This window comes from Ciconia boyciana, chromosome 2, assembly GCF_034638445.1.
Source record: "Ciconia boyciana chromosome 2, ASM3463844v1, whole genome shotgun sequence".
NCBI lineage: Eukaryota > Metazoa > Chordata > Aves > Ciconiiformes > Ciconiidae > Ciconia > Ciconia boyciana.
In genome coordinates, this window is record NC_132935.1 from 46,980,124 (window position 1) to 46,995,241 (window position 15,118).

Sequence of the window (15,118 nt, forward strand, 5' to 3'; positions counted from 1 at the left end):
AACAGCCGCCGGAGGGCCGCGCCCGCGGGAGGCGGCGGCCGGATCGGCAGGCGGGGCCGGGGCCCGGGCCGCGCCCGCCGCCGCGCAGCCCGGGCCTGCGGCGCCCTCTGCCGGGGCCCCGCCGGGAGCGCCCCGCCGCGGCCCCGGAAGCCCAGCGCCGCCCGACGGAACGGGCTCGGGGCGGCCCGGCCCGCAGGCGGGAGGGGGCGGGTGTCCTCTGCGGGTTCCGTGCCTCGGGCGGCGCCGGCAGCCAAACCTGGCTGCGCCAGGGGTGCCCGAGGAAGGCTCTCCGGCTCCCTCCCAGCGCTCCGCCACCCGCCCCTCGTCCAGCGGAAGTTTCCCCTGCTGCCAGGTGACCCCTGCCCCTTGCCCTCTCGCTGGGCTCCTCTGAGACGGGCCAGAGCCCTCCTCGGCCTCCCCCAGGCCAGGCAAACCCAGTCCCTCCACGCTGCCCGCCTGTGCCAGCCCCAGCCCCAGCCGGCTGGGCAGCCCGGCTGTTAGCCTCTCCCTCGCATCCTGGAGAGGGAGGCTGGGGGGTGAGGCGCTTGCAGATGCAGCCAGCCTCCAGCCCCAGAGGTTAAACGTTAACTTTGCCTAGGATAGTGTCAAGTCTCAAGTCTTTTAATACAAGTCATTTCGCTGTACGATACTAAATAAAGATCAACATTTCTGCCATCTATTCTATACTTGATACAGCATGCCTTCTTTATAAATAATGTTATATTTTCTACAGTAAAAAAAAAAAAAAAAAAAAAGAAAAAATACTACCAAATCTTAGCTGGTATGATTCAGTATTTACTGCTGCCCCTTTTGTGATCTCTGCAATCCTCATCACTTTTCACTGATGTAGGGAGTCCTGTAATTAGTCCCTTATCATCGCTCTCAGAACACGCTCTAGTCACAATACCTGGATTTTATATAGTCAAGGTCTCAAAGTACTGAAAAGAAATACATAACTGTCTCGCCCACCACATTACAGGAAATTTGGACATCAACTTGCGACAGGCAGCCAGGGGCTGTAGAGAATCCAGATGATCACATCTCTGGTGAGAAGCCTACCCGCTTGATCACATTTTTGCACACACATTGAAATACAAGAAATTCCATTTAAATGCAAGAACAAACTTCCGTATTGCGAGCGTGACTGAGCACTGGCACAGGTTGCCCAGAGAGTTTGTGGAGTCTCCAGCCTTGAAGATACTCAAAAGCCAACTGGACACATCCCTGAGCAACCAGCTCCAGCTCACCCTGCTTTGAGCACAGGGGTTCAACCAGACAATCTCCAGAGGTGCCTTCCCGTCTCAGTCATCCCGTGATTCAGTGACCACACTACCAAGCTCTAGGTGTGGGGCACTGCTTGGTTTTGAGGTCTGGCAGTCAGAGAAAATGCCTTGAAATTCTTGTGTACAGAATTCCTTCTGGAGAGATGAGGTAAGCAAAAACCTCATGCTCCTCCAAATTAAATGCAATCAAATATGAATACACTCCAAAATTATAGTAGAAGCTTTTCTTTTTTTTTAAAAAACCTGAAACAGTTTCTCACCTTACAGAGCTCATCATTCTCCTCTTCGACAGGCAGAGAATTAAGATTTGTGCAGGAGTCCGAATCTGATATCTCCAGTGAGCTGTCACCTTTTTCTGATCCATCACACCTATCGGTAGAATCACTATCCTTCTCCCAATCAATGAACTCTGATTCATCTAAAATAAAAATATTTGTAAAATTAATTTTTCTTAATCATCATATATTATTCATAAGCATGAAGTCGAACAGTGTAATACTATGATTATGCCTCACTTGGGAAAAAGTGCAGTTACTTTTTACGTATGTTCAACTGATCTTTACGTTTAACTATTCTGTGACCCTGTCTCTCATAAAAGCTAAATCTGACTAGCAGACAATAGAAGCTTCTGTGGAGAAAGAGACAAAAATTACATTTAAAAAAAGGTTTCAAAGTACTGCCCATAAGGAGACAGTATATTTAACTGCTTAGGTAGGTAGGGTTTTTTTAGTTTAGTTATTACTAGTTTTCCTAGGTTTTAGTTAGGGGGTTTTTTTGCCCAGTTGCATTGGATTTTCCAAGTGCACTTGTTCAGAATTAACTGTTCTAACCAAATACTTCAAGACCTGGAACAGCTGAAAATTTGGCGTAGGTTAACATCTGCTATAAGTGGTAACCCGCATACAGAAATTAAAAAGCTAGTTGAAACAGTCTCCTAAAACACCATGGCTAAATACACAGGTCTGCAAATCAAACCTCTAAGCACATCAGACAGAGGACTGTTTTGGATAAATTAATAGAAACAGGCACAAGAAAAGATGGATTTTTTTCAAAAAAAAACCACAACAAAATGGCAATAAACAAAGACAGAGATGCAGAACAGTCCTTCCACCATTCTCATGACCAGGTGCTGTTTAATGCAACTCCAAAAGTCCACTCATACCTCCAAGGATCTCCTGAAGGCAGTGGAAGCCTGAGCTGCTGTAGCAGCCCCACCACCCTTCAAGTCCAAGTGCCACAAGGTACCGAGAGGAAGAATCTCATCATATTTTGTATAAAAGAGCAAGTTTGGAGGAGGAGGGATGAAAGTTTTGTTGGTTTTGCTTTTTTGCTTTTGTAAATATCACATTTCTAACACCAAAAGAGTAATGTACAGGGGAAAGGCAGCAGGGAAAGGAGGCACCTGCAGAATGCTCCAGGGCATCTGTACAGATCCGTGGAACTGTGGCAGTACCTTGTGGACTTGACAGTGCTACTAAAGTCTAAATCACTAGTTTCTTCATGGAACTCCCAAACTCTGAAGTAACCCAGACAAATACACACACAGCTCTGGTGTTGCCTGCTTTTTCACGTGTGTGAATGCATTTCTGTTTCTAACTACGAGAAAGCTTCATCAGAAATTTTAAACACAGACATCAGTGACCAGGTAGCACAAAGAGGTCTCTCTTGAAGCTGTGTGGCAAGCTGCATGCAACTTGTGACAGCAGTATACATTCCTTAATAAAATATGAGACAATCAGCTTTACCTTGTCACACTCAAGTACTAACACTCTGTCTCTGAAGGTGAACTTCAGGTGAAAGGGCATGTCACTTCAGAATACTTTCTCAGCTATTATCCCCATACTTACAACTGTACCTATATATGCACACACACAGATACATGTGTACAATACTATAATTAGTGTATACAATGGTTACTTGAAAAAGCATGGAAATTACAGTTCTTTTACTCCCCACTGTTTTCAATAACTGCTTTCAATAAATTTTTTGATTTAGAAGAAAAACAGGAAATTACTGGATTTCCTCAGTACTTTCAAACAGATACATAATGCATCAGGGTTTCTTCATTTACACAGAGAAACCAAATTTTGCTATCTTACAAGAGTAAAAATAAGTGTGTGCATTGTCTCTTAAGAAAAGAGAATTAAAGATTAAAACCTCTAGGATATATTTGCAGGAGAGAAGTGCAATAGAATGATATTAATGGCAGATTACAAAGATTCCTAGCGAGTATTAGATTGCAGTCTAGAAAATGGACAGTCCTTCCATTTCAAAAATAAGGAAAGAAAATTATTAGGAATTACAAAAGACAACCATCAGATATGTCCATGACAGTGTTAAATCAGTTACAAAAATATGGATGAAATAACTCACAGTGGTGTTTGAACACTTTGCCAGACATCCAGGACGTGAAGTCTAGCTGTAATACTTCAGATCTAGCTGAAGTATTACAAAGCTAACCTGATTTATTTTTCTGGAAGTAGTCACACTGAAAATACTTCCTAACAAGTTCTAATGCAAATTAAACATTATCCTAATTAACACTCATGTAATGGAGCACACAAGTAAAGATTTTTCTGTCTTCAGCCGCACTTTTTTCCCTCCCCTCTGTCATCCCCTGCTCCATGAATTAGAAAGCAAGTCCTAAGAACAAAACTCATGGTTGTTCACACAATACAGCTAACAGGGGAAACAAGGAATACTGTGTACCGAAATGAAAACTCACACCACAGAACATGATGCTGTCTGCAGCTGCAAAGTCTGCCACATCTAGTCAGTAGATGCAGACAGCAGTTTCAGCAGTAGGACAGGGCGGGCAGAGAAAGCTGTTCACAACCCCAGTATCTGTACCACAGCACAGAGAAGGAAATCGTACAAATAAACTGTAATATATTGGAATGAACTGACATGCTTTATTCGATGTATAACCTGCCCAACTATGCTCCTTTACTCCAAGGTTTAAAATTTTTGTACATAATTTATACTAAGAGCTTATTCCATACTCAGATGAAATTGTTAAAAAAACCGCCAACTGATTTAACTGAAATAGGATTAGATCATGTCATTTTGTCAGAATGACCTCAAAGAATTTTCATTACAGCACTTGAAGTTGACAGAAGGTTTCTTGACAAATCTGCTTGTGTATGAACTTACCTTCACTACTACTGTCCTCTAACAATAAGTCATGTCTGCTAGGTGATTCCTCTGTTTTGGAAGCGTGACTTTTTTTGCTGTGTAACCTTGGAATCAATGTTTTATTTTCATCATCTGAAAAATCACTGCCACTAGAGGTCCATATTATGCCTTCAGCCTCTTTAGAGCTTTCAGCAGCAGCAGATCCTATTAAAAAGAATTGTAAAGTGTTAGATTGTTACACAAATGTGATACTGTTAATTTTTAAGAATTTAAAATTTAAACTATATTATTTTTGAACAGGAAAAAAGTTACCAGTTCTGTCACCAGGCATCAGTGATTAATACCGGAGCATTAACTCACACATATTTCTTATACGTACACGCATTATTTCATTTTGGTTCTCCACAATAAATGCTAACACTTCATTTTATACAGTGAGGCTATCAATCAGTCCTTCAGCAAAGTGAGGACAAGTAATGACTGTCTGGCATATAGTCCTCTACACACAGTCCTAATGCTCCCGCATGTGCCCTTTGAAAATAGTAAGTGGTTTAAATAAAGACTGTCCTTAGAAGTCTGGGTCTGGGATTTCTCTGACTTTATACAATGAATAACAAATGAACAAAAGTATGCCATCAATAGAGGTGACTTTCCAGTTTTGTCCTGAGAGAAAAAAAAAAAATTAAACTTTTCAGGAGTAACAAAGAATAGCTGTTGTGTTTTTGAAGTGAGACGTTTAAATTCAAAATACCTTTCTCTATCATTTTTAATAACAAAAGCAAGGAGAAAAGAATTAATGCTTAGCAGTAGAGCATGCAGAATTAGCAATCACAGGAAGGCAGGATTTTCCACTTCCCACAACTACTGAAGTTTTTTAGGTAAATGGGAAGTTAGACAATTACTGGGGATTTGGAATTAGGCGGGAGGGCCCAGAAGAGAGAACCACAACCGTATCTCCTCCTGCAACACAGAGAGGTTCTTTTCAGAAATCTGGAAAAGCATGCTTTTGAACCCCAAAAGGTAGACAAAAGGTGCCCAGTAGGTCACTTAACTCCAACAGAGGCAGCACACCTGCTGGAGCAAGTAGAAATACAAAGACTGAAGAAGTCCTCTTTCTTTCCTCTCCTCTGGACTCAAAAAGGGAAAGAACTGGAGGGAGTCAGTAAGTCCTCCTCCTCTTTATTATGCCTAGAGTTCTTTTTTTATCACAATATTAAACAGACTCAGGTGCACACAGAAGACTGGGAAAGCAGGAGGTTGACAAAATTCTGTTTTTCTGTCTATTGCTCATACTCACAAAATATATGTTTTCTCTCATCCCTGCTTGTCTGTCTCTAGCAGAAGAGATAATTATTTCACCCTCTAACTAGACAGCTAAGTGTTGTTTTTCATTCCTTCCTCTTAAAACTGTGAAGAATTTAAATATCCTGTCCCTGCTAGAACACACACTATATACAATATTAGTGATGCTGCTTTCATCTGTTCAAGAGCAGTAGCTGAAGTGCCTGTAGCTTTGCAGAATATATTTCTGGCACTCTAGGTGAATAGAGGAGCCCAATCACAACAGCATCACGTCTGTGTCTCTTAGCAAAATCAGCTTCTGATTACAATAACAGAAGAAGAAAGCAACCAGTATTTTGAGCCAACTTCTACCTTGATAAAGGGCAAAACAAAGTGACAATCTTCTGACAACACTAACATGAAATAGTTATACCTGCTGCGCTTTCAGCAGTTGTTAACAGTGGTCCAAGATGCTTCTTAATCCTGGATTTCTTATCAGCAGGTCTCAGAGACTATATTAAAAAGAGACAGAGGGAGATATTTAATCACCAAGGCATTAAAGACTATTTTAACATGTAGTAATATACTCAAAACTGTTGTTATTCACCCACCACAACTTAGTAGAACAATTTCAAATTAGTTTTTCTATCTCCTACTAGACTGCAATATAATGAGTGAGGTAATAAAGCATGAGAACAGTAACATAAAAGCTGAATTTTTATTGTTTGGGAAAATACTACTGTGACTATGACAGGAATCACATCTGCCCTTGTGAAGAACAGCCGCCAGTATTTTCAGCATTAAAATGTCAAAAGTGGGCAGGAAGAGCATGCTTGATAAAGGATGTGCCCTATTCAAAGGTTACAGAAAGAAGCGCTCAGTGGCCCTGTCTCTGATTTTACTAAATCGCACAAGCTATGTGACACTGTGACTGCTCAGTACCAGAAGAGGAAACAGAAAAGCAACTTGGTTGAAGATGATTTTCAGCACAAAGCACTTCTCGCTCAGAGCTGGCTCAACATCTCTGTTCATGACCAACAAGACCAACACACACACAAAAAATTAAACATAATTTGATGTATCATCCAAAAGAGCATCTGCACCAAGATCCACATGTGCAGGGTCATCAAAAAGCAGGATTTTCTACAGTGAATTCATTATTGCAAACATACTCTTTAGATCTAGCAAAAAAATCTTCAGATGCAAACTAGAGTCTTTTTGTTCCCTATTTTTTAGGAAATGCAGTACTCCATCCCAAATGTCAAATTACTTTTGTATCTTTCAGTGTATTGTTTAAATTTTCCAAGTGATAAGTGCTATCTAGAAGGTAACAAGTTAACGTATGCTCAGAAAATTACACTAACAAGTTAAGACAATGGCCTTCCGTAACCTTGCTTTCCATTTTTGTCTACTTTGACAGGTATAACAATATGCTGTTAATTGGGAAACAACACAAAAAAGGGCACCACCAATTCAGTCAAGCATAGCAATTGGTTTAACTGTCAGTTTGCATCTCTTTCTTACACCGTTAAGCAAGCCAGTGTTTTACCTCCAGCACTGAAGTGCTCTGAAAACCATCCCCACACCTAAGCCACGCATTGGAAATCGAAGTAGCAGCCACTGATGTCCTGACATTTGATTTTTTCAGCTGTAGGGGTGTCTCATCTGGGAAAGGTGTGCATTCTGCATTCCAAAATCGCTTCCGCTACAAGGAAAAACAAACCCATTAAAAACATCATGTACCCATAATCCTTTTCAAGTGAACTTTACTTAATCTAGACCACCCCTTTTTCTGAATACTTAGAAATATAAATTCCAATTTTTAATGAGCTGAGGAAAAAAAGCCTTGAACACTTGCAACCATTTTTTATACAACAGCATATAATAACAACAACCCAAATGTCATGGGTAAATTTAATTTTTGATAAGTAGACTACTTTCTGTTGATCTAAGTTACATTTTTAATACCTGTTAGCTGCCCAGTGAAGCTGAAAATATTATCCTAAACAGGAACAGCTCAGTAAAATACATTTTAACTAAATAATTCCTTCAAACTCACATTTAATTTGATTGAATTCTGTGTTATGAAGAAGGTCAAACTAGATAATCACTATCCAGCTCTCCATTAAAGACCAACCAAACAAAAAACCCCAGACTCTATCAGCTTTAAGAATTACATTTGTTTTCACAACCATTTCCCAAAAAATGGTAGATGAAGTGTTGCATTCCCCTTACATGGGATGCTGGAAGTCATTTGGACTATCAGGTAAGTCACGAAACAGGATGCTGATTAGCATCCAGTGCTAATTTCATGCAACAGATTTTAGCATCTGAGAATAGCTGAAGTTGAGAGAATTGCCTGTTATCACATCCAAAGTTATCTTTAAGATTCTACACCAGTTTATACATATAAATTGTTCTTAAGCACAATAAACATCTTAGCCCACTCTGCCACTGAAACTTGTCTTACAAAATGTTTCCTATATTATCTGCCTGAATATGTCTGTCTTCTTTTGATATACTTTCTCTCAAGCAACTACAGTTCCTACCTATATTCAAAAATTACTCCAAAGTTACGTTAATCAGCACATACATTTTCAGCCAAACTGGTCAATCGGGACTGTAACATACGCTCTGAACTAAGAAACATATGCAAAAAAAAAAAAAAAGCCTTTGGCAACTTTTGCCCATTTTTTAACTGATAATGTGTATTTGTTTCCTCTAGATCATTTGAGTGCTCGCAAGGATAGAACAAGTACTTTCCAAAAGCACACAGTAAGCAGCATCTTGATTCACCCTTCCGGTCAGCCAGTCCTATTGTCGCATGGTGAGAAGACAAAGTAAAACAAATGGGCTTTGCAGTTTCCTCTGATGGCAGCTGACCTTGCTAAGAGCCTCTTCTAAAACCGCTGGGGGTATTTACATTGAAAAGCAGCTACTACAAGAGGTCATTATCACCAAAATCAAACTATCCCCATAACTGCTCCCGCCGATATATAAATGAGAAGTACAACCTTGAATCTGATGTGGTATTAAATAAGGAATCAAAAGCACTTTAATGAGGACATGATGTCAAGTAAGGAGTCTATGGCAGTTTAAACAAGAAGGGTTAACATTATTACACAAAGAGAATTTAAATCCTGCTTTCCTCCCAGTGAAGCTGCTGGCCCAAGCCTCCATTTCCAGAAAGCTTAGGCATGAACCTCTACATTGTGCTATCCTCTTGGTAAGTACTCTTGCCTCTGCACAGAAGAAAGCATGGACAGGGAAAATACTAATAACTGAAACACGTCAAGACCCATTTGTTGGTTCTGCAGCAAAATGTCACAGCAAGGCTTCACTCCAGTTGGAGACGTTCGCTTCACCTTCACCCAGAGTGACTGATTTCTGCCAGGCTCAGAGTTAACAGCACAGCCAGCAGTGCACCAAGGCTCAAAACCATGCCATGGCTCTAGTTTGCTGTTTTGATTTTGGGGTTTGTTTTGTTTTTGTTTTTTTAAACCTTAGCCAGTGCTGGAAGTCTTGCTTATACAAATCTTTTCGTAGCTTCAAGATGATTTTGCAAGATACATTTTGCAGATAAACATTTACAGTGTAAAACGCAGTTCATCTAAGCTTATTTCTTAAATGGGACACTCCAGTTTTGAAGAATGTGTATCTGTGCCAATAACAGCACTACGACTTGCGCACGGGTTTACAATACACTCCTTTTGATGGTCAATTAAAAGCAGAAACAGTTGCAAACAAGTGAAAAAGCCACACAAATGCCCACACAGAGAGTTACATAAAACAAGGCTTCATAATATATTTCTATTGTTAGGAAGCCAAATAAACAGAACTAGAGAATTACTCTGTTAAGTTTATCATCTGTGTTATTCTTAAAATCATTTGAATGATTTTAAGAATAACAAATATCTCAATCAAATACCCTGACAGACAGAATCCCTCTGTTTCTCTATGCTGTGCAATACCAATGGAGCAAAGAAAGAGCACGGCACAAGAGGCAGGGAACAAACAGCAGAACGTGGCAGCTGAGGTATGGCCAGCGGTGCAAAACTGTCAAGATTTGGAAAGGGAATGCCATACAAAAATAGGCAGGATAAAAGCCACACACTAACTCCCTCTCCCTAGGTAAGAAGGGTTAGGGTGCATATAGAAAGGGTATGCTTACAGTTGACAAGATTTAAAAAAATGCTACTATGAATAGAGCAAATAGCTAGTTTTATGCTTAGATGGTGTAGATGGTTATGCTTATACTTAGATTGTTAGAGTGCAATGTGAAGTGGCACTGGGAGTGACTTTTAAACAGCTAGGAATATTCCTTCAGAGGCACTAGACAATCATGGCTCTGACAGACAAAAACTGTTCTAACAGTTAATGACTGTTAACGACAGAAGAGTTATTTAATCCTCCACTTCGCTAGCCTGGATAAGGGCAGGGCTGCTCAGGTTTTCAGAACAGCACTACAAGGATGTCTCAGTGCAGGTGGTCTCATGACAAACCAGAAACAACTGAAGTCACCTCTCCCCCTACTTATGCCCAAGCATTCGGCACTCCCAGACTCCGTGCAGACATAGTGACAAAGAACCAAACCAGCAGAAAACTTCTTTGGGAAGAAGCACTAGTTTTCTACAGCTGGCACAGCAGCAGAAGAAAGGGTACAAGGACCAGTGGGACCACTCCAGCAGCTGCTTGACACTCTGTCAGCTTAACTACAACCTGAAAACCCTTCGGTACTGCTGACAGCTCTGGTTAATTACCTCTTTGTCTCACCATGTGCCTTGCACCACAGACAGAAGAAACTCCGAGAGTTTCTGCTACCACCACACAGAAATTTATAGCCACTATAGTCACTGAGAAAAATTGAAAACAGTTCCTGACGTCCCAGAATAAGAAAGTAAAGAAATACACCCTCTAGGTACGATGTTCTTCAGTGACCACAAATTTCTGGCAGACACCATTTGGAGGGAAGAGAAATAGGACTTGATTGTTGATACTGACAGCAGTGACTTACAGCTCTGTGCTTTTAACGCAGATACCTTTCCACCATTTCCCATATCCTACACCACCTTAAAAAAATTGAAAAAACAAACCCTAAAGACAACTCCCCTCATCGCAAACTCCTTGACATTTGAAATCTCTCCATATAAATCACAGAATCGTATAGGTTGGAAAAGACCTTTAAGATCATCGAGTCCAACCGTAAACCTAACACTACCAAGACCACCACTACACCATGTCCCTAAGCACCTCATCCACACGTCTTTTAAATACCTCCAGGGATGGCGACTCAACCACTTGGCTGGGCAGCCTGTTCCAATGCTTGACAACCCTTTCAGTGAAGTAAAATTTCCTAATATCCAGTCTAAGCCTCCCCTGGCACAATCTAAGGCCATTTCCTCTTGTCCTATCACTTGTTACCTGGGAGAAGAGACCGACCCCCACCTCTCTACAACCTCCTTTCAGGTAGCTGTAGAGAGCAATAAGGTCTCCCCTCAGCTTCCTTTTCTCCAGGCTAAACAACCCCAGTTCCCTCAGCCGCTCCTCAGAAGACTTCTGCTCCAGACCCTTCACCAGCTTCGTTGCCCTTCTCTGGACACGCTCCAGCACCTCAATGTCTCTCTTGTAGTGAGGGGCCCAAAACTGAACACAGCATTCGAGGTGCAGCCTCACCAGTGCTGAGTACAGGGGCACGATCACTTCCCTACTCCTGCTGGCCACACTATTTTTGATACAAGCCAGGATGCCATTGGCTTTCTTGGCCACCTGGGCACACTGCTGGCTCATATTCAGGCAGCTGTCAACCAACAGCCCCAGGTCCTTTTCTGCCAGGCAGCTTTCCAGCCACTCTGCCCCAGGCCTCTAGCGTTGCATGGGGTTGCTGTGGCCCAAGTGCAGGACCTGGCACTTAGCCTTGTTGAACCTCATACAATTGGCCCCAGCCCATGGATCCAGCCTGTCCAGGTCCCTCTGCAGAGCCTTCCTACCCTCAAGCAGATCAACACTCCCGCACAACTTGGTGTCACCTGCAAACTTACTGAGGGTGCACTTGATCCCTTCATCCAGATCTTTGATAAAGATATTAAACAGAACTGGCCCCAACACAGAGCCCTGGGGAACACTGCTTGTGACCGGCCACCAACTGGAGTAAACTCCATTCACCACCACTCTTTGGGCCCGGCCATCCAGCCAGTTCTTTACCCAGCGAAGAGTACACCTGTCCAAGCCATGAGCAGCCAGTTTCTCCAGGAGAATGCTGTGGGAAACACTGTCAAAGGCTTTACTGATGTGAACTCTGGATATACCTGATGTGAACTCTGGAAATCGGACCTACAGCTTCAATGCAGTTACTGAGGGGGGAGTTTGTCATAGTAGCAACTGCATGCATGCATGCATATATATGTATGGGTGCATGTATACACATACATACACACACCAAATTTTTTTTTTTAAAGAAAAATATGCCATGTAAAAAGTATATCACTTCAACATGCCTAATGTTTATGTGCAAATATAAATGTAAAGCACACAAATGTATTTTCATTAAAAATCCGTAATACGAACATTGTCTGCAATAGAAAAGAGTTACAGATAGATAGATATGAAGTCACAAGACATGCAATTCAGAAGAAAAATTCTTAAGGACACAAACGACACCAGAGGGTTCCCTCTGGACGAAGACAACAACCCAAAGAACAGGAGGGAAACACAGTGACCGCACTTTCCACACACAGCTAGCGTCGCCACGCTTCAAATTACAAATGCACTACACTAGCAAGGAGGCCAGCTGCGAGGCAGCGCGGCCACGGGCCCAGGGGCAGGTGCAAGTGAGCTGGGAGCAGCCCTGCGGGGCCTCTGTTCGGCTCGTTGCCTTTGGGCATGGTGGGACGGTGCCCGTGCCGGGGAGGACACCGTCACCCTTCCACTGCAGAGCTGCCGGGGCTGCTGCTCCCCAACACCCTGGCACAGAGGTCTGGTGTCCAAGGACCTCTGCCGCAGGAATACTCCGGCTGGCACGCAGAAATGGAAAGTTTTAAAGGCTCTTTGCTTCCGCTCCAGCCTGCTTCAAGGCAACAGACAAACTAATACTTCAAGAAACTTGTTTCTCTCAGGAATAAATATTTATAATGAAGCTAATCCGAAGGCCATGCTGTTCCCAAAGAAATGCAGTGACAACAGTGAGTTCTCTTAATCTCAAGTCACAAGGTTAATCATCATCTTTTTCCTCTGGCATGAAAATGGGGCACACAAAAAATATCTTGTGTAATTTATTAGTTATGCATGAAGTGCCTAGAAACAAGATATTGGTATTAAAAAAAAATATATCACTGAATCAGCCTCAAAAGAGCTAGATCATGTAAACCTGGTGTAACTCATAAAAATCAAGATTTATTAGAAAACAAAGAGTCAGGCAAAGAATCTTGGGGATTGCGGAGAGTGTCTGCAGATAAAATATGACCTCTGAAATACTGAGTTAAAAAAGGGGAGGCTAGGATGGCTACCTCATGCAGAAATTGTCTGTTGACCTCTGTTCACGAAAGCACCGCGTTTTGTCTCTGGGGCATTTTCTTCTAAGGGAGTGAAAAAAATTTAACTACTCTTGCTGGTGTCAGTGGAATTAGGATCAAGCCCTCCACGTAAAAGGCACAGCAGGCAATCCTTCCTCATTACTCCTTTAGTTAAAGGGTAAGTTAGCTTACGTGGGTGCAGGTGTGCCTGCAAATTCTCTGAAAATTCAATAAATATCTATAATGATTATGCACCAGATGACTAAAAGCACAGGACCAGGGGGTTGGTTTTGATTTTTAAACAGATGGTTCTATCTAGAATATCTCCACTCAACCAATCTATATTGTTACTTATGCCAAATAAAGTAACAATATTAGTTAACCAGAAGCACCCTGTATGAAGTCACTGGGATAGTATGTTCAAAGACTACTCACTGCACAGCCCTTTATGCTCCAGGCAATCCCACTTTCTTGGGGCTGCTCCAAAAACCATGGAATGAAACCCCAGGAAAGCATGACGCAATATATTATCTACCTCATATGCAAGTGGCATTTCTTTGATACTTCACTTTCTCTAACACAAAAAGCAACATAAGCTGAAGGGCAAAAATAATAATAAAGTGTTTCATTACATGAAGTCCTCCTGCTACTGACATGCAAATCCAGAAATTAGACATGTCACTTAAGCATCACTTGAAAGTGTTCAAATACAATTACTGCATTCTTCCCTAACACAAAGCAGAACAAACAATAAAGTGTTGAAAATCGCAGCCCTGGTTTCCAGAGAATTTTTGTGTTTTTTAAAAAAAACCTTTTGAATGGAACAATCACATAAAAGTACACAGAAATATCGAACACCGACAAACAGCCATCCTCATCTTTTGCCTTTGTCCTCACAGACTTCACATAAAAGTACTCATAAACTAAAAGGAAGGAGTCTTGGGCTTCAAAAGCCCAATTTTAAGATAGCACAAAACTGAATTTGACAACAGGCATCGCATTTTCAGCAAAACTCAGTATTCATGCTATTGAGCTCCTGAAAGTGTAATTACTGTTTTTAGTGCCTGAATAGAAAGTGAAGTTTTAATTTCATATTAAAACATCTTTGCATTTTAAACACTCAAGTGAGGATTTAAATAAAGGTTGCAGAATTAAAACCATAGCCTGTATTTTTTTTCAAGCCAAGATTATTTTTTTATTCCCAAGAAAACCAGTATGCATATTTTCCAAAGACGTTTCACAAGAATACGTGTGATCCTGAGAAAGGACTTCATCAAGTTGTAATTATTCATGAAAAAATCTAAACTGTATGACCACGGTCACAATGACCTAGCATACCTCATTCCACACTGTCAGCATGTGTTTGGGAAAGAAGGAAAAAAAACCTCAAAGTACTTTTCCCATTGATACTGATGTGTGAGACCAATATTTAAGCTTTCACAAGATTAAATTATCCAAAATGTTTAGGATACAATAACAGCATCATACCTTTTTGTTATGTGTCAGGTTGGTTTGTTGTTTAAAATAGTTTAATTCATAGCATAGTCAGCAAGTAAAGCAGACTGCTGTCTTTTCACTTGACCAGTATAGTTTCCATTGATATAGTAATTACTAACATTATCTTTGTCTGCAAAAGAAACTACTATTGTCAAAAGCTGTCATCACACTGAAACAAGGGCGGGTTAAACCTTGTCAGTTGAAGTGTGCAGTTTTTCACTAGTCAAGAACTTCAAAACTTTTAGAAGAAAATGTGTATACTGTCAGTATTACAAGGTAATTTAAATGAAGTATAGTAGGTTATTTTAAGCTTGTTGTTGACATTTTCTTCCATAAAAATTGATTTTAAATGTGGTTATATTTAAAAATTGGTGTAGAATATTCACACCATTTTATCCATATGCTAAATGGAAA

General features: G+C 41.1%; 1 protein-coding gene across 3 annotated transcripts in view; it reads right to left on the minus strand.

Moving 5' to 3' along the window:
* The window catches only part of SPIDR (scaffold protein involved in DNA repair), a 208,427-nt gene that overhangs the window by 192,074 nt on the left and 1,235 nt on the right, over positions 1-15,118 (minus strand). For all 3 annotated transcript variants that reach the window (XR_012040905.1, XM_072852525.1, XM_072852524.1), the window contains exons 2-5: positions 7,249-7,404; positions 6,133-6,211; positions 4,437-4,622; positions 1,544-1,701 (exon numbers count right to left, since the gene is read on the minus strand). Coding sequence is in view for 2 of the 3 variants with exons in the window: in XM_072852525.1 (XP_072708626.1) it covers positions 1,544-1,701; positions 4,437-4,622; positions 6,133-6,211; positions 7,249-7,404 (579 nt within the window). In the remaining variant the exon portion in view is untranslated. The remainder of the gene's footprint in view (positions 1-1,543; positions 1,702-4,436; positions 4,623-6,132; positions 6,212-7,248; positions 7,405-15,118) is intronic.